General features: G+C 40.6%; 1 protein-coding gene across 2 annotated transcripts in view; it reads left to right on the top strand.

The window, feature by feature from the left end:
• The window catches only part of HECTD4 (HECT domain E3 ubiquitin protein ligase 4), a 218,182-nt gene that overhangs the window by 94,985 nt on the left and 103,805 nt on the right, over nucleotides 1-19,392 (top strand). Inside the window, exons 12-19 of one of the 2 annotated variants that reach the window (XM_068245864.1) lie at nucleotides 1,676-1,908; nucleotides 3,183-3,328; nucleotides 6,547-6,617; nucleotides 9,504-9,609; nucleotides 13,561-13,681; nucleotides 14,309-14,431; nucleotides 16,102-16,226; nucleotides 19,192-19,345. In XM_068245864.1, the coding sequence (XP_068101965.1) occupies nucleotides 1,676-1,908; nucleotides 3,183-3,328; nucleotides 6,547-6,617; nucleotides 9,504-9,609; nucleotides 13,561-13,681; nucleotides 14,309-14,431; nucleotides 16,102-16,226; nucleotides 19,192-19,345 (1,079 nt within the window). Of the gene's footprint in view, nucleotides 1-1,675; nucleotides 1,909-3,182; nucleotides 3,329-6,546; nucleotides 6,618-9,503; nucleotides 9,610-13,560; nucleotides 13,682-14,308; nucleotides 14,438-16,101; nucleotides 16,227-19,191; nucleotides 19,346-19,392 lie in introns of both variants that reach the window. The other variant, XM_068245855.1, reaches the window with a different exon arrangement.

Raw genomic sequence — 19,392 nt, 5'->3', positions numbered from 1 at the left:
TATCCCGTTCTGAACGGGATTTCCTGCTTACTCTGATCGCCGAAGGCGATCGGATTGGGGGGGGGGGGGTGCCGCTGCGCAGCGGCTATCATGTAGCGAGTCCAGGGCTCGCTACATGATTTAAAAAAGAAAACATTTTAAAAAAAGTGCTGCGCCCCCTCCTGGGCGATGCAATTGTATCGCCCAGAGGGTTAAAATAAAATGCAATTGTTTGTCATGGATCAAACGTATCACATTACAGACCAAACTTACCTATTCTCTGACCGGTCCTAGATGTGAAGTGGAAATTTGCTGATATTTGGTATGTGCTATGACTATGTCCACTCACACAATCCTTTTAGAAATTTGTGATTAATTTTCTAGTTGTGAAAACACTCATTGACTTTACACATCTTATCTCTCTATTTGACTTGAGCTATGTACCTGCGCTGGTTTGTACTCTGCTGTGGCGAATGATAAAGTCCACCTCGCGCAAGAAACTTGAAAGAAACCAGCTTGTGTACTGTGGTCACATGATGTCTGCTAAAGATCCGGCATGCCGATGCCAGAGCCCAATCCGATTGCATTATTCTCCCCCACCCTCTGTTGCTTTTTGTCCCTCTACTCTGCCCCCCCACTAGCAACAGACGTGTCACTATTCTGGAGGCTAGTAACACATTTGTACAGTGCCAGCATGGCACTTTTGTCCAACGAATCATGTACTAATCCCTGTGTACGAGGCTTAACAGATGAGATATTTTCTTTGTGAAGACATTTCTCAGACTGTTATTGTTTTTAGCAAGTCTCTTAATGAGAAGGACTCTTTCCATCCCCCCAGTAAAATGACACCGCTTCTGCAAAAATAGGCTCCTTGGATAAACTCTGTTAGAACTCTATTAGCAGGTCCTCTGAGGCTACATAGAACACTAATTATTAGGCCATGATCAATGTATTTCTCCTTCTAACTATACTGTTGACATTTATATGTATTTATGCCATTGGAATCCTTGATTTCATCTGATTTTTGATATGCCTGCTTGTTCTATTTTCTTAAAGAGAATCTGTACTCTAAAATTCTTACAATAAAAAGCATACCATTCTATTAATTATGCTCTCCTGGGCCCCTCTTTGCTGTTTCTGCCACTACCTGTTGCAATCCTGGCTTGTAATTGCCAGTTTTAGGCAGTGTTTACAAACAAAAAACATGGCTGCTAACCAGCATGTAATAGGCTGAGAGAAGCTCAGTCTGTGACTCATACAGAGCCCGGAGGGGGCATGGAGAGGGTGTATATAACTTCTACCTATCACAGCAGAGCTGCACATTCCTGCCTGAGCCGATAAAGCTTACAAAGGAAAGAAGATTAGATTATATAACAGAGATAATACAGCCACTGTGCAACTAGGAAAGGCTGCAGTAATCCTTACAACAGGTATAGGAACTTGTAGGATAGAAGAAATAAGGCTGAACATTTTGTTACAGAGTCTCTTTAAGTTAGTATTTCATTAAATAAACCAAATGACATAAAGAATTAAAAAATAAAATAAACCAAATGACATAGGAATTATATATGTTGTTTTTGAAGTCAGGTACAGTTTTTATTGCTTCTATGGGATTTTAGGAAATATTTCTACACTCCAAGCAAGTGAACCTCAAGCATTATTTTGAATGTTATATTTTTATTTTTTTTAATTGCAGGGGAAGCAGTCTCCACAAATGAGGTAATAAACCAGCTTCTTCACCATGTTGGAGCTATGTGTATCCATCAGCTCAATCTCTTGGCTAACAACAGTAGCTTACCAATCACAACTTTCTTGGGTAAGCAGCATCCAATAGAATCGCATCATCTAAGCAGCATATGTGACATTATGGAGAAAGCTATGGTTAACGGAGATAAGTGTATCATCCGCTGCATCCTTGTGGTGTTTCAGGTATGCCATTTTATTGTTAATAAAAATGTATTAGCACATCTCTTGAAGGATCTATAAAACCAATTGAAGTAATATAAATGCCGGTACTTGACTATTATCATGTCAGCCATTACCTCAACCAAACCGTGTGGTTGTGATGGTTATTTTTTTTGACAGTTGGGTGTATGGTGGGGATACACGGTACGTTTCTGTACCGTGTATCGACCAGCTGATCCGGCCAGCTGATAATATTCAGCTGGCCCGATCAAGCCGCTTGACTCCCGCCCGCTCGATCCCCGCCGGCGGACAATGGCAGGGAATCGAGCGCTGATAAGGAAGCGCCGGCGGGGACGAGCAGCAATCGATCCGCGCGGACGAGCGGGAACGCGGCTGGGGTCGATCCGGTGGCAAATCGGCCGCTGGATCGACCCATGTATGCCCAGCATTAGATGTCATTTGAGAAATGCTGATAGAATTTTAGAAAGTATTGCATAGCGTACAGAGAATCTTTGTGATTTTTTTCAGACAATGGAGTCAGTCAATAAAATTAATTTAATTGAAAGAAAACGTTGCGTGACAAGATGGCTTAATGATCAGACGTCTCTCCCTCAGCTCCTTCTCAGGCTTCTCCTGAGTTCCATCCTGACTCACTCCTACCTGCTGCAAACTCAGCCCTGGGGCAAGAGCAGATCTCCGCGTTCTGAAAATGCTGTTGCAGCATTTTATTGGCCTTTTTTCAAACAACAAATTGCATAAAATTAGCATATTTGCAACTACTTGTAATTATTTATTCATCTTACTCACCATTCCTAAAAGCCATGCCTGACGACTGTTTGGTAACATAACATGGCTGCTGATCTCTAGGGGAAAGTGTGGCTTCTAACTAGCTGTGTGGCCGGGGAGAGTAAGTAGACAATTATTAATGCAAGTGCAACTTTTTTGGTTGTCCTGGCAAAACTGCATAAGATCTTTACATACTTAAATACCATAAAAAATTATTGTATCCCCAAAATGTACACACACCACATTTCTTTTTATATTGGGATCTGTGCAGAGTGTGCAGCAGAGAATTGTATTTTGTTGTTTTTGCTAGTGATGATTGGATTGGATTCCACACAGCCACTTGGGCAAGTCTGCAGTGATCAGGATATACCTATAAACAGGCACTTAAATCGATATATATAGAGTTTATTATGTGTCAAAACTACTATTATAATTGCTTTTTTATATGCATTTATTTCTGATCTTTTAAAATTGGTTGTGAAATAAACACTGTAGGTTTTCCTTGTATGCAGGTGGTATTCAAGTTTTTCCTCAACCCTCAAACTGAAAGGAATCGAGAGACCATCCGTAGAGCTGGTTTGTTACTATGGCAGCTGCTCATGGCACCGAAGGACCAAATCTGCCCAGAAATCCAGAAAGAGGTCTGTCTGGCTATCAGGTTAGTTCTGAAGACAGGTTTGGTTAATCCTTTTCCTTAATTTAGTGTTATTTGTTTATTTCTGCACTTTCTATATGGTAGCTACATATGCATTAAAGCCAAATAAGAGGTAAGTGTGACTTTGCAGGGGTAGCTTTATTGCCATCAGATTGTTGAAACCTGTTTTACAGTGACATTGCTAGTATTGTTCAGCTTTTTTTTTTTTTTACTACGTTTACAGGGTTTTAAGGAACCTTTCAGTTATTTACAAATTCAGGTCAGGCAAAGCCTGAACTGCTCGCTTGGGGTAAGGCATTCTTTTTAGGGAAAACCTCTGATCTACCTCCCTCCCCCAATTCTGTTGTTACTGCCTTTTATAATTGAGCAGAAGAATTAATGGACTTCTTGCACCACATCAATATTTTCTCTCCTCATATGATGATAGAGAAGAGATTACGCCACTCTTATTAGCTGACAATTGTACTAAGCGGCATCTATAGTTGCACAATATCAGAGCAGGTTCAGTACAAGTTAAGAAACTTCATTTGGTAGTAACTGGATTGAAGGCTGCTTTATGCATTATGCAGCACAGTTTTAATGGGCTTATTTATCTCAAGGTTAAAAGTATACCCTGGCCTTCACTATATAGTAAGCCCTACATTAGACACTGAAGCGAAATAAAAATTGATATAATGAATTTTATGTGTAGTATGGATAATTAACATTAGTAGCAAAGAAAATATTCTCATATTTTTATTTTCAGTTATATCTTTTTTTAATAACATTGCACCATTTCTAATATTTGCAGTTTACACACTACTCTGCATTCTAAATGATTTTACGGAGCAGCCTACTGAACTTTTGAACCCCTTCTCTGCAGAGAAGATGATACAGTGACTGACAGTTCAGATAACAAGATTCAGAAGACAGAGCTCTATGTGACTTTGAAAGTCGTGGAGCTCAATGGCTGTTTTGCATAGATAACTGGAGTTTATTAATTCTTCCTGTACTGGAAACAATATTAGACTTGTGTCTCTGCTCCTAATGTTTTATTTCTTAGCTGTACTACACATACAAATGATTATATCATAATTTATTTTCCACTTCAGTGTCTCTTTAAAGAGAATCTATGCTCTAAAATTCTTACAATAAAAAGCATACCATTCTATTCATTATGTTCTCCTGGGCCCCTCTGTGCTGTTTCTGCCACTCCCTGCTGCAATCCTGGCTTGTAATTGCCAGTTTTAGGCAGTGTTTACAAACAAGACATGGCTGCTAACCAGAGTGTGATAGGCTGAGAGCAGCTCAGTCTGTGACTTATACAGAGCCTGCAGGGGGCCTGGAGAGTGTGTGTATAGCTTGTATCCTATCACAAACAGAGCAGCACATACCTGCCTGAGTGCCTGAGCACGACAAAGCCGTCAGAGGAAAGAGGATTAGATCATATAACAGAGATATTACATCCACTGTGCAACTGGGAAAGGCTGCAGTAAGACAGCCCACGTTAGGACATGTATAGGAACTTCTAGGGTAGAAGAAATAAGGATGAAAATTTTGTTACGGAGTCTCTTTAAAGTTGATATAAAAAAAGTGGACCTGTTCTGTGGCATACTAGAAATTTTGATTCCATACCAGAGTCTGCTCTCTAGATTTTTCCCCTTCTTTATATTTGTCCATGTGCTAAACATCACTATATCCAACAAAAACATAATTAGTTTCCTGCGGTGTTAACCAGTTATTTTGAAGTTTACGTAATGCTGCCTAATTTTTTATCATTTAAAATAAATTCATCAGATGTAGTAAGTGCTAGTGTTGAGTACATCTAAAAATCCTGGTTCAATATCCTTCCTGCTGGCATGTCCGTGTATTGTATGAAACTGTTGGTTCATCTTTTAAGCGTGCAGCAGAAAACGGGCCCATTTGTGAAGGTGTGAAAAACATGCACATATTTGGCTTACAAAATACACCCAATTTTCTGTAACACATTGATCAGCAACATTGTCATTATTAGTCAGGAAGATAATGGCTGTGCATGTCCAGAAAATCCTAATCCCCCAGAATACATAAGGCTAACTGGTGAATCTTAGTGGTTGTAAACAAACATTCTATTTGGCATGTCCATGATCTGGTAGATCTAGCCAGCAGCACAACAGCAAAGAATTGTCTCAAGATTGGGCGTGATATCCTGTATAAAATGGACCTTTTAGTTTTGGCTGGGGCGAACCTTTGAAGAGATACTGCCAACATATGGGATATACAGGCACCCAGTAATATGTGCTTACTGGTAAACTTATTTTCCAAAGTTCCTCATAGCCCCCAGAATCACACTGTACTCCCACAATGGCAGTCTCTTATGGCCAGATGTCAACCCTCTTCCTTAGTGATTTTCTCCTTCCGTTTTAACCAGTCCGACATCACAAGTGGCTATAGCAGGGCTTGGCCATCCTAGCAAATTTTGGGATGTGGGGTGGAATTAACAATTTTTAGAGGGGACACGGCTGAGTAACATCCATGAGGCTTTTCTGTGAGTTGTACGGTGTATGAACATGCATAGAAGCAGCTCTTTCTCTATGCATGTCACCCATGTAAGCAAGCGGAGGCAGCTGACAAAGAATGTACATTTCCATGTGTAAAGGTAGGCAGACATTATACAATTTTCTTTTGACTAGACGCTGGGTTCAATAAAATCATCAGTTCTAATGAACATCTGTTAAAAAAAGGAGGCCCACTTGATCAATGTTCTGTCATTTTGATGATGAAACATTGATCAGGAAAGCCTATTCTGTGGGAGCGCTAGCAGGCTGGACTGTGGAAGGGCTACAGGAAGGAACATCATGGTAACTAGGCTCTTTTGCATTCTACTTAAGCACAAAGCTTGCGGCTGGGTGAGGAATAATGGATTAGATCTCTACTGAGAGCTAATCTGGTATTGTGTAGTAAAATGTTATTAATGATTATATCGAGTAGATCTCAATTGTTTACCATATCTGTAAGTGTGTACCTAGCAAACAATCTTCACTCTGTCATTCCTGTGGAATAGTACCATCAGCGTGACCTTTTTATAGGGGTTAATACAATAAACAAGGACATTTAAGCAATCTTCGTGATGACATCAATCTGTGTTACACACGTGAAAGTCTACAGCGTTTGTTAGACTGCAGTGCGTCTTGTAATTAATGCATGTCCTATGCTATTACATTATCTTGTCTTCCTCAGCATGTGTATATATTTTACTGCAGCTATGGTTTAAACATTCTGAACCCAGGAGAACAAGAAATCAATAACTTACTCAAGCTGATTTTAACTGAAGGTAAGTGTGCTCTCCAGTTTGTAGGATGCATTTAGTCTGTAATTACTCATTGAGCACAATAGATTAATGACACAAAGAAGATGCTTATCAGCATTGATATTTTAACTGCCTTTTAACTGAATATGGTATGCAAGGGTTTTGACTAAAATTATGATTACAGGTTAATCCTTATTCAGCTATATCAGGGGTAACAATCTTGTTATAGAACCTGAGTGTATGCAAAACCAAGGGCTTTTACCGAGAGCTATCTGAATCACAAAAGGTATACATGCAGAATTTTTGGAGCGATTGTGATTCTATAACAAGTATGAAAAAGCAAAATCGCTGCAAAATTGCTAACGCTTTTTGGCGTGAAACAAACCTTTTAGTTTTAGGTCAGCGTTGAGGCTCTTTCACACCAAAAATGGCGATTTTCACTATGTTGGCCTTAGTCGAAACACAGGAAAAAATGCAGCAGAAATATGATTGCCTTTTTGGAAAATCGGAAATGCATTCAGTGAGAATGCATTCCCACGATTCCCACGATTCCCATTGTAACTTTACTGTAGTTACATTTAGAAAATCGCCTTTTCAAAAACCAAACAGAACGCAGCCGGCGTGAAAGGGCCCTCAGTGTTGAATGTTTGAGATGCAAACATGCAGATAATTCTGGCTTGCATGCATATTTCATACAAATTGTGTGCCTCTTGAAATTAGGACCAATCAAATTTTTTAACTTCCTGTCAATATTCATGGCCCATTTCACGTAAGAATAACAATGACTTGAAATTTGCACACAAGCTGGAAATATTTGCATCTTTTACTGGATCCTTGGAAATTTGTGTTGTGTATTGCTTTCAACCCTTTATCAGCCATTTATTTAGAACCTTGCAAGTGCTCTATGCCAATTTATTTTAGCACTTATTTGTTACATTACCTTGCTACTAATTAGCACTGCTGTATGTGAATTTATAGCCCCTTGTCACTAGGGGATCATGTGAGAGAATAACAGAGGACGTCTGCTTTGTTCTATATCTCTGCTAGCAGAGAGACATCAAAGCATTCCAAGAATTTACAGCACAACAAGATCTTTCGGCTAAGGTCAAAAACAGTGCACCATCTCTAATGGGTTAACTAACATGAAGTAGTGGTAGTATGTAAATGACCATTATACAATTTTCCCAGGATTTCTGTGCAAAAAGTGATTTAATTAATTTTCATAACCTGTTTTTTCCTGTAACTTGCCAAAGTGTGTCAAGCAAGGGTCTAGTATAAAGTGCAGAAGAGTATTGACGTGTATGTACGTCAATATTGTTCACAGCATGTTTTGTATGGACGTGTATAAGGCCTGGTTCACAGTAACGCTTTTTTCCGGAACGTAACCGGAAAGTATACTGTACAAACGGAACAGATGTGAAAGGATTTAATGTTAACCTATTGATCCATTCACATGCGTGCTTTGGTACGGATACGTTCCGGTCCCCGGACCTAAAAATTGCTGCAGGCCCTAATTTTCCGGACCGTTCTGCTTAGAGGAACGGATCTGGACAAAAATGCTGCAGCATTGGGGCAATGGAAAACAGAACATTTCTTCACACTTGTGAAGAAACAGACTGTTCCACGGGGGGTGGGGGCATGGACCAACATGAGTCTAGCGACAGGAGGATGAGGGGAAGGTGCAGCAGCCGGGCGAGTGGGTGTGTGAGGGAGGGTTTATACATACCAAATCTTCTGTCGCAGCTGGCGGTAGAGGCTTCCGTCGTCTTCCGCGTCATGTGACTAGTCACATGACTCGCTGTGTAGTCACAGTGGAAGAAGAGGAAGCCTCTACCGCCGGCTGCTACGGAAGATTAGGTATGTGTTGCCGAGTGAAAACTGATCAGATCAATCATTGAACAGATCCGTTTTCACTATGGGAACCTGGCCGTGGACTGAGCCATCTGGATCGGGTGAAGTGGAGACCAGATCTCCTCACCGGATCCATTTGGCTTAGAACACAGATGTGAACCGGGCCTAACAGTCAATACCGCTAGGGAGGTTAAAGCCTCTTTTTAAGTCAAACCACAATCCCCTTTCCCCACAATGGCCTCAATTCACTATGAATTCCAAATTAGATTTTACCCATGAGATAAATGATCACACGTTCAGTAAAATGTTTGATAAAGCTTAGTGAATTGAGGCCAATGTGAGATAAGCAGAGCTGCTGTTTTAGGTTAAACCTTTAATTCCCTCTGTGGTGTCATATCAAATGGAGAGGAGTGTAGGAAGTTTCTTCATTCTTTTCCTTCTCTGATCCAGTGTATAGGTTTGTATGGATTAAGTGCTTTGACATAAGGCATACAGCCAAACTAACCTAAAATGACACTTCACAAATCTAAATTTAGTTCATTATATGTGGAAAAAGTGTCTAGATCAGTTATGAAGTCAGCGTTGTAATGGTAGAAGGGATTGTCCAATAGCAGGCTTTGGATCACATATTGCCATAAATAATTATGTAGTGGTGTCAAATTTCATATGCTTGCATATTACACTGACCAGTTATAGATTTATGTTGGTCCTTGTAGTATAATGTATTGTTATTATAGTCATACACATGCAGGCTAGGGTGAGAACATAGATACCACTTGCTGATATTAGGGAATTGTGTATGGCACTGTTCAAGTACAATAGCAGTGCCACCCCTAAATTCTCCAGGCCAACCCCAACACTATAGCAGCTAACAGGTGTCACCTTACTGTTGAGATAGCATGAGCTGTCTACATATTGGATATTATTTCTAATTTCTTTTCAGCTACGTATTAGAACTTCTGTTATTTCTTTAAAATGATTCTGCCAATTCTCTGCCGTGTATAAAATGAGAGCAGCTGTATTATTTCCACTCAGAATTCTGTATAACTGGTCTCACAGGTGACAGAAACTGTGGCCTTTCCCAGCTCCGAGATGTTATTTTAACAAATCTGACTGAACAACTTCAAAATAACAGATTTGGGAGTGATGAAGATGAACATTACAGGTAATGTACATTTTCTACTGTGGATTGCTGAATATATTTTTGTAAGAAGAGCTAAGAGTAGCAAATGTTAAAGCATGTGCAAGGCATAGTTTAGTTTCGGATAGAGCAGAACCTTGTTTGGGTTTCTGCTATCTGCCAGCATCTACTTTGGATGATAATTTTTGTTGCTTCTCCTAAAGGGAAGTGAGTAAATCTGTGTTATGTGAAAAGGCCCATTGGGGGCCTACGCTAACCCTTAATAAATATACCTTGGCATCCTTGCACCAAAAGTTAGATAACCTGAAGTGAGAGAAATATGGAGGCTGCTATGTATATTCTTTACTAAACATTACCAGTTGCCTGACTTCTGTGTTGAAGCTGTGCATCTAATTGAAAATGAGATAACACTGCTCACAACCCAAAGACATTCCAGGACCTAGACGCTAGTTCAGCCAGACCAGCAGCATTATAGCACAGGAGAGTCTGCTCGATGGATAGTTAATATGTGCAATCTTTATGAGAATGCAATTATGGACACAGGCATATTGGCTCATATGTATCGGAGTACCAGTCACTCCTTGGTCATAGCTCACAATGCTCTCACTACAGTTAGCATTTAAAGGTACATGCATATGCCCAAATGGATGGTACAAATCAATTAAAGAGAATGAATCTCAAACATTTACATTTAAAGACATAGAATTACAACAGCATATACACAAACACAATTAACATGCAAAAAGACTGTTAAGAACAAACATGAGAATAGCTGTCTATAATGATGTAGAAAATAGTAAATAGAGGTGACTGCTATTGTCAAACATAATTCAAGCAGGGAGATGTGCGGATCATAGTTGACAACACATTTTGAGTTTAATCACTCTGGGGGTCGAGTTCCAATCTCTTATGTCTAGGAGGTCTCGTGCTTTTTCAGCTTTGGCCGCCATACACTTTCCACTCTTTGGAACTTAAAGTAGGCCATATTCCCACCATGGCATTCTGCAAAATGGCTGGAGACACCAAAATCCTGCTTCAAATAGCATCTAAATGTTTCATGCTAAGTTGAAAGTCCTGCATAATGGAAAATCACTTTTTTTTCACTGCTTATGAGGAGTTGTCGCAATAGATGGAAGCTCAGGGTTTTGCTGTGTAACTCTGGCCTGGTTAGGTATGGCTCTAACTGTTCATAAAACAGGGATACAATCCTCTAATGGCTGAGACCCAAATCACGAAAGCTAACAACATCCCGAGGACTCAGCTCCTGGAGTACAAGCAGAGCCAGGAAGAGAGCCGTGTCCCACTGGTAGTAACCTACAACCCACGCCTGGAAATCTTAAGAAAGATTGCAAAAGAACTTCATCCTGTTCTACACAAGGATCAGAGACTGAAAAAGATATTCCCTGAACCTCCCCTTCCGACAGCCACCCAATCTTAAGCAGATGATAGTGAGGAGTGCCTTAAATAGGCAAGAACAGAATGGAACATTCCCCTGCCGAGGGAAAAAGTGTGGGACCTGTAAACGCCTCCATTCCACTGACAGGATACTAATACCAGGTACACAACAGGAATACAAAGCACCTTTTCCTGCGACTCATCTAATGTGGTATACGTGATCATGTGTGCAAAATGCCCCAAAGGAATTTATGTGGGAGAAACAAGTCAACCACTGTGTGATCGCATGACACACCACAGATCCACTATTAAAGCGGAATATAACCCTGCATTTCAACTTTGCTCTAAAACATTATTTACAGTATATTATATGCAACCAGCATTTTTTTTTTTACTAGACCAGCGTTGGAAGGGTTACACAGAGCTTTAAAGTTCCTGGAGATTTCTGCAGAGGCATCGGAAGCTGACATAGATACATTTTGTTTACATAAATGTATCTAAGTGTTGAATGTGACTCACGCTCTCTGACTGAGAAGGAGCTGGAGGACTGCCAAAGAGTGTGTAACATTTCTCAATAGATACATTTAACTAAATAGAATGTAACAATCTGAACTTCTGCATATCTCTCCACGGAACTTTAAACCTCTGTGTTTAACCCTTCCAATGCTGGTCTAGTAAAAAAATATATGCTTTTTGCATATAATATGCTGTAAATAATGTTTTAGAGCAAAGTTGAAATGCAGGGTTATTTTCCGCTTTAACAGCAGGAAAAAGGATATTACAAAAAATACTGATCTCCCAATACCAACACACTTTTGTTTACCTGGACACAGTTTAAGCGATTTTCACGTCACTGTATTAATGGGTGGCTTCAAATCGGGAAACATGAGACTAACACAAGAAACTAAGTTTATACATTGGTTCAAAACTGTAGAAGATGGTTTAAACAAGGACTCTAACTTCTTGTGCTGGTACGATGGGTTTTAAATGCCACAATTCTTTTAATTTTAATTTTTCTATCTATTCATTCATTTTTGTGCCATATGCTGTGTAAGATGGAATTCACTGTCACTATTCATTTTATTTGCTTTCAGGTGCTGGCTTTAAATGCCACACTTCTCTTAAGCTTAGAATTAATGGTGCATGTAACCAAGCCAGTTACCATTTGAATTCGGAATTTACGATGTCTCCCCATCACCAGAGTCTGCTTTATGTCATGTTGAGCATTCTATTGATCTTATCAATTTAGCCAGGATACCTGGGAAAGCCTCCTCAGTAACAGTTAAGGCATCTAATTACATTTATGTTTCCTAAAGAATGTTTATCCTCTGTATTTCAGTGTATATAAGCTGTGTTTTTCAGTTTTGGTCAGGAACCAGTCCGACGAAGGCTTTTTATAAGTCGAAAGCTCACTGTTTATCCATCTCTAAGTTAGCCAATAAATGGTATCATCCTGATTCAAAACTTCTTGTTCTTGCTAACATAATGGGCCTTTCTCTGGAGGAACTGTCTGCTGTTGATCTGCTGGTCTTTCATCTTGCATTTGTGTGATGAAGTCTTCATGTTCTGAATTGTTGCCTCCCTAGGCCAAAGATGGCTGAGTGTTAATAGGCCGATGAACGGCCTTGCTTTAATAGATGACAGTCTATCAATACACATCAATCGCAACACAGGATTCAAATGCTGTAATCAAGAGTGGGGCGTTGAGCAGCATCTAGTCATGGATACCAGACACAGAGCCGCTGTAGGCCATGTCCCTCTGATTGCCATCCCTCTTGTACCCTTTTTGGTCACATGCTATAAGTGCCTGGTATCTTCATTGTTACACTGGAGTATGAAAGACTGCACCAAAAAGTAACTCCATAGCCTACATGTGTGTTCCAGGTGTGTGACTAAAGCCAAAAGCTATGTACACACCTGCTAGATACAGTGGTCCCCAACCCTGTCCTCAAGGCCCACCAACAGTGCATGTTTTGTGGAAATCCACAGAGGTAGTTAATCAGCTCTGCTGAGATGCTAATTACCCCACCTGTGCATGTTTGTGGTTTTCTGCAAAACATGTACTGTTGGTGGGCCTTGAGGACAGGGTTGGGGAACTCAGCGCTAGAATACACTTGGCCAATAAAGCTTGCCTCGGGAAAATCTAGCCTGTGTGCAACGGCTCTAGTGCCCCCTTGGTGCACCTACAAATGGTCCGCCTAGTGGATTGACCAACTGAGGCCCATTGTTTTCCCTACTAACCTCGTGCAATCTGTGCTTTCCCATCAGTCCTCCTCCTCCCCCCCCCAAATAGCAAGAGAATTTGGCACTAGCCTAAAGGCAAGCGAAACACTTCTATGCAGTCTCTGTTCTGCATGGTTGCCTGAGCAATTGAGTCCCAGTCCCCAATGGGCAAGAGATAGTGTACTGACTTGTGGTAAAAGTTTGATCCCCTGCTGTGTCATTTCAACATAGATGTCAGAGCTAGGCTTTTTCTCCCATGGTTTGTTACTACAGAGATAACAACTTAGTCTCGTATCCATAGTACATTCTGTCATCTAGCCAACTCACTCATTTTTATCTTTTCTATTTTTCCTGTAGGCTAAATGATGAATTATTGCACTATATTTTGAAGATTGTTGTTCGTGAATCTTGCGTTCTGATCACCAAGTGCCAAACTGTGTCAAAAGAAGACTTCCAAAGACTCTTATCAACTGTGCCTGTAAGACCGTAACCACCAATATCAGTTTCTCAAATATTTTCCAAATATGCATAATTCATTGCACTGTTCAAGTTAGTTTATGCCTTGGCCTTGTTCTAGTATAAAGGGAATGCAGTGCCCACACAAGGTTAACAACTCTGTCTGCATTAGTGAGAACCCATTCATTCAGTGGGACCCTGTGATCATGTTTTTTACTTTGGAGCTCCCTTTTAAACTAGTTATTAAAAAATCTATGCCATAACCTTTCCTCTCCTGTGAAATCCTTTTCTTTCTTTGCTGTTGTGTTAAGTCACCTACCATGTACATATAGGTGCTTACAGATTAGAATTGTGGGTCTAAAGGTGCCCACTAGTGCTTACAGACATAACCGTGGCAATTTTTATTTTCACCTCATTGAGCTCCCTGACTTTGTAAAATGTAATTTTATTGGGGTCCTGAGAATAATATTGGGGGGAAAAAAGACACCAAGAGCGGGTCTAGTTTAGTGATCATGTAAATGAGAATAGCATTATATGATAGATGAGGAGCCCAAAGAAAGAAAGATGAAGAGGGTATAGAAATTGAATCCTTGTAGGACTGAATGATACAGTTTTGATGCTTGCCTTATAACATGTCTCTATGCTACAGGTTGCCTCTCCATGCCTGCGCTATCTGATGGCTGTACAGAATCACCTGCTTAGTAACACTGTCTTAATCAAACCAGATGAGAATGATGACAGTGACAGCTCCCTACAGGGGGAGACATTGAAGGTACAGGTAAACACCACATTTTATTCTAATAATGTTTTCTGTTTGTTCTTGTTGCTCTTTGCACATTCCATGAAGTCTGTCCTGGTCTATTGGTAGCAGTCATTGCATTTGTATACCAGAAAAACACAATGCCAGTAACCATTTTTCCAATTTTTTTTTTTACACTTTGTATGTATGACTTGACTGCTTATTTTTTCAAATCCTACTGCAGTTACTAAATACTGCAGTTACTAAACTATTCAGGATTATCGGAAGTATAACTGTGCATTGGCTACACTGCTCCCTGTGTAATACATACAATGCTAGCTTACATTACCTTACATGAATTCAGCGTGTCTTCAAAATCTGGAAGGTGACACAGCAGTTGACAAAGCTCCGTGTGAAGTAGAAAGATCCCTCAAATCGAGATTTTGTGCTATAGGAACAACTAAGCTAAACTCAAAGACTTGGATAATGTGTTTGAGCTGCACAATCATATAGTTAGTAAAGGTATCTTCTGATATGGCTGACTTAAAAAATAAAGTGAAAGATAGTAGTTGTTTATAATAACCATACAAACTCTCCCTTTCCTGCATGTTAGACATGCAGAAACTACATCATCATGTGTCTGGTATCTTATTTGTTGTTTTTGGGGATCATTGTCTGTTTTTTTTTTTTGTCCTGGGATATTTACTTATTTTTAATCTTAAATTTGAAAGGCACCTATTGGCTGAATTTGATCTATTTTCAAGTTGTCCCATTACTCAGTCCGGTCTCACTAACTGGTCCTGACAGCAGTCCTTCCAGTTTATTCTGCCAGCACTTCTTTACAGTCAATCCTTTTAGCATTCCTTCCAGTCCATCCTGCCAGTCCTTCTAGTTCATTTTGCCAGCCCTTCTTTACAGTCAATCCCACAAGCATTCCTTCCAGTCCGTTCTGCTCGTCCTTCCAGTCAGACCCAACAGCATTTCATCCACTCATACTCCGCCAGCATTTCTTTCAGTCAGACGCATGGTCTCTTATGCTGGATACACACGTTAGGATTTCCCGTTCGATTCCCAGGATGGAACGGATCGAATAGATTATTTCCAACATGCTCGATTCGGATTTCGATCGTTTCTGCCGTCGATTTGGCATACTTAACATGCAAATCGACGGCAGAAACGATCGAAATCCGAATCGAGCATGTTGGAAATAATCGATTTGATCCGTTCGATCCCGGGAATCGAACGGGAAATCTTAACGTGTGTATCCAGCATTAGACTCCATGCCCGGGGAGTGCCCACATCAGCTACCAGTGCCGAGATCAGCCGGGTCCTGACACAGCAAAGACCATTTTTTTTAATTCAACTTCTTATTTTAGTCAGACTTATTATCTTATTTTGCAAGGTAAATGAAAGAACAATTACAGTGATGTATAAGGAGTTATTTTTTTTTAAACCAGTTGTCTGGATGTCACTTTTTTTTTTTTCTTTTTTTTTTTTTTATAGTAGTGTGCAAGTGACCATGCTGAAGCATCCTGCCATGCTAGTCGTGCTTGAGTCAGAGCACGTGATCTGAACGCTCTTTTTGGGTCACTAATCCAGAAAGTATTCAGGGCAAAAGATAAGCCTAGCAGCAAGACCAAGTAACATTGTATTCAGGTGTATATTAACTAATTCCTTTTTTCTGTTTGTTTTGTGTTTGGTAGGAGCTGCAGACTAGCATTTTAAGTTTGGCTACCCAAATTTTAACAGGGTGTGATGAAGTTCTTGAAATGCTGCAGAGAGTCACAACTGCTCTCATCAACAGTGACACTTCGGATAGAGACATAAGGTATGCATATTGTAGCTGTTCAATTGTTTTAAAACCGAGACCCAATAGTCACAATGAAGATGTTGAAGTTTATTTCTGAAAGTGAATAGAAAAGCTACTCAACACCAATAGCACATAGTTTGTGTTCATTTTTTTAGTCCGTTTTCTTTCAGTAAATCTTAACATGTGGATGAATTCTAGTTAAAACTTATTGGCCTTGTTTTCAAAAATCCATTAGATGGTACTGTGCCAATAATGAATAAGGTCTCATGCGCACAAACTTCAATATAAAGTGCAACGTGTTCATCTTCTGATGCTGAAACTAGCTTGTAGTGGTATAGCGGTACAAGTGTTCTGATGCTGCAGTACTGTGTAATAGCCACAGTGTACCATGCGGTTGATGCCTATACCTCAGTCACATTGTACAGTTTGAGAGTTAGTTTTACCCCAGCATAGTACATGAAAAGCACATAATGGTTAAAACATGCTTAAGATTGGCAAGCTAAAATGCATGTTGATCCAACGTCTGCGCCTAATTTGTGTGAGTCAAGCTTTTTTGGCAGTGACGTTCAGTGCAGGAACATTTGTTTTATACTGCGTGATAGTTCAGCAGATAGTGTTTTGTATGTGTAGGAGGGGAATTTAGGTTAGGTTCGCATGTAGCAATGTGCAGGCAAGAGCTGTTTTTGTTACCCCATCCCCCTGTCTCTCACAGCGTCTACCATTACAGCCAACTAACTAAAGGAATGGGCAGTGATAGCCTGCACATGTCACCGACTGTAGAATATTTAGAGGGTTTGTGCACAAAAACATTACAATCTGTTCACAATATAACCGTTTATATAGGCACTCTGTATGTGCATTGGCAGGTGTGCGTTGCTATGCGTTTTCAGTGTACATTACATTTTTGGGCTTTGTTTCTCCCCCTATTGGCCCTTCTGGCGGAATCCACATTCCGAATAAAACTGAGCCTTTAAAGTGTACCAGAGACAGCAATACCTAAAGATTTGATACTTACCCGGAGCTTCCTCCAGCCCCATAAGCAAGTTTGAGTCCCTTGCTGTCCTCCTGCGGTCTGCCGTTCAACCGCTATCAGCTTCGGTAACTGGCTCAGTCGGGGTCTTTTGCGCATGCGCGGACCACTTGTGCATGTGCAGAAGACCCTGACTGACCTGACTGAGCCAGTTACCAGGGCTGATTGCGGATGAACGGCAGACGGGAGGACGGCAAGGGACTCGCACGTGCTTATGGGGCTGGAGGAAGTCCCAGGTAAATATCAAACCTTTAGGTATCCCCGTCTCTGGTTTCCTTTAAACTTGGAAAGGGGGGGTGACTCATCCTTTTTCTGCCTATAACTGATGCTTTCCTCAACACTCCAACACTTCTTTCTTCCGGGTTTAAGGGAGGAAGTATTGGAGAGCTGTAACGCAACATGGAGGACATCAGCTATAGGTGGCAACGAAAGTGAGTTAACCTCACCTGCCACTATCCGCAAGTTTTTAAAGGCTCCATTTAGTTCAAAATGCAGACTCCAAACTGTGTAGCTCATACCTACTGAGCGTGGAGAACTTCTGCCTTAACACTACCAGCCCACATACTGTAGTTCTTGACCTCAGCACTTCCAGTATGAATGGACCCTTCGTGTGACCTTTGTACTACCTTTTTTTGCTGATTGGTTGATGTCCATCTGGAATGTTAATATTTGGGTCAGCAGACACTGCGGAGAAGCTGTGTATAAATATAACAGCCTAAAAATGAGCCACTGTTTTCCCTTTGTGTTGTTTTGCAAGTCTGGTGAAAGGTATTCTCTGTTTTGTAAACACAATACACATTTAATGAAATAAATGGTACAGACAAACGAATTTAGAAAAAGAAGTGTGTCATGCAGAAAGTGGCTTTTGTTCACTGGGACTTTATACAGTTCACTTGTTGAAGACTAAACATTTGACAGACAGGCCCACAAACAAACAGCAACTGAAAGCTGCTGCAGTAAAGGCCTGACAGAGCATTAAAAAGGAGGACACCATCTGGTAATGTCCATGAGTTCAAGACTGTGGCTGTCATTGCCAGCAAAGGGTTTTCAGTCAAATATTAGAAATGAACATTTAATTTCCAGTTACTGTATATACTCTCATATAAACCGACCCGCGTATAAGCTTCAGAAACCAGGAAACGTGATTGACCCGCGTATAAACTCCCTCTCCAGTATCGCCCACTCCACAGTAGCCAGATGTGCCCTCAGTACAAGTCAGCTCTCTCCCCATATCCAGATATGCCACAAGGACGATAGTTGTGTCTCAAGACACCACTAGATGGAGTCATAGATACGATGCAGCGAATGCCACACAGGAAGAACCCCACTCATTGAACCGCTGACACATTGCTTGCACGTTCTGCTCCACAGAAAGTCTTGAGCAGCGCACTCTGCACACCATGTTGCAGGGACGGACACAGCATGGAGCCAGCTGGCAATAGCAGAATTTCTAGTGCACGATCCTTACGCTCCTCTGCCAGTAACAAAGCCTGCTTCACCATCCGTTCTGCTCCACTGACTTGCATATAAGCCAAGGGGGTAACTTTACAACTCATGTTTTGTGCTGAAAGATTAGGCTTATATGCGAGTATATACAGTATTTCATTTGTCCAATTACTTTTGAGCCCCTGAAATGAGGGTATAAAATGCTTTAGTCGCCTCACAATTTTATGCAATAGTTTTGCTCACCTCACTGAATTAAAGCTGAAAGTCTGCACTTCAACTGCATCAGAGTTGTTTTATTTAAAATTCATTGTGGTAATACACAGAACCAAAATGAGAAAAAGTTGCCTGTCCAAATATTTATAAACCTAACTGTATGTGTCATAAATTATCGTCAGTATCTTTGTTGGTGCATGATATGTCTACATGAGGCGTCCCCTTTCCTTTAGCTATATGTTTTGTATCTGCTTCAAAGATAACCCTTTGTCATAATATTTTTATATGTTGTAGATTAAAAGGTTTAGAGCAGATCACCAAATCCACAATGCTCGGCCACCTCCTACCAGTGCTGCTTACATCCCTCATGCATCCCAACCTGCAGACACTAACAATGGCGGATGCTCTGATGCCTCAGCTGGTGCAGCTTGTACTCTACACTAGTCAGGTAAGAACTGGATAGATAAGTTACTGGCTTATCAATGGCAGGTTGTA

This window comes from Hyperolius riggenbachi, chromosome 1, assembly GCF_040937935.1.
Source record: "Hyperolius riggenbachi isolate aHypRig1 chromosome 1, aHypRig1.pri, whole genome shotgun sequence".
In the NCBI taxonomy this organism is placed as follows: Eukaryota; Metazoa; Chordata; class Amphibia; order Anura; family Hyperoliidae; genus Hyperolius; species Hyperolius riggenbachi.
The sequence above is the reverse complement of the archived record's forward strand: the minus strand, read 5'-3'. Positions and strand labels throughout refer to the sequence as shown.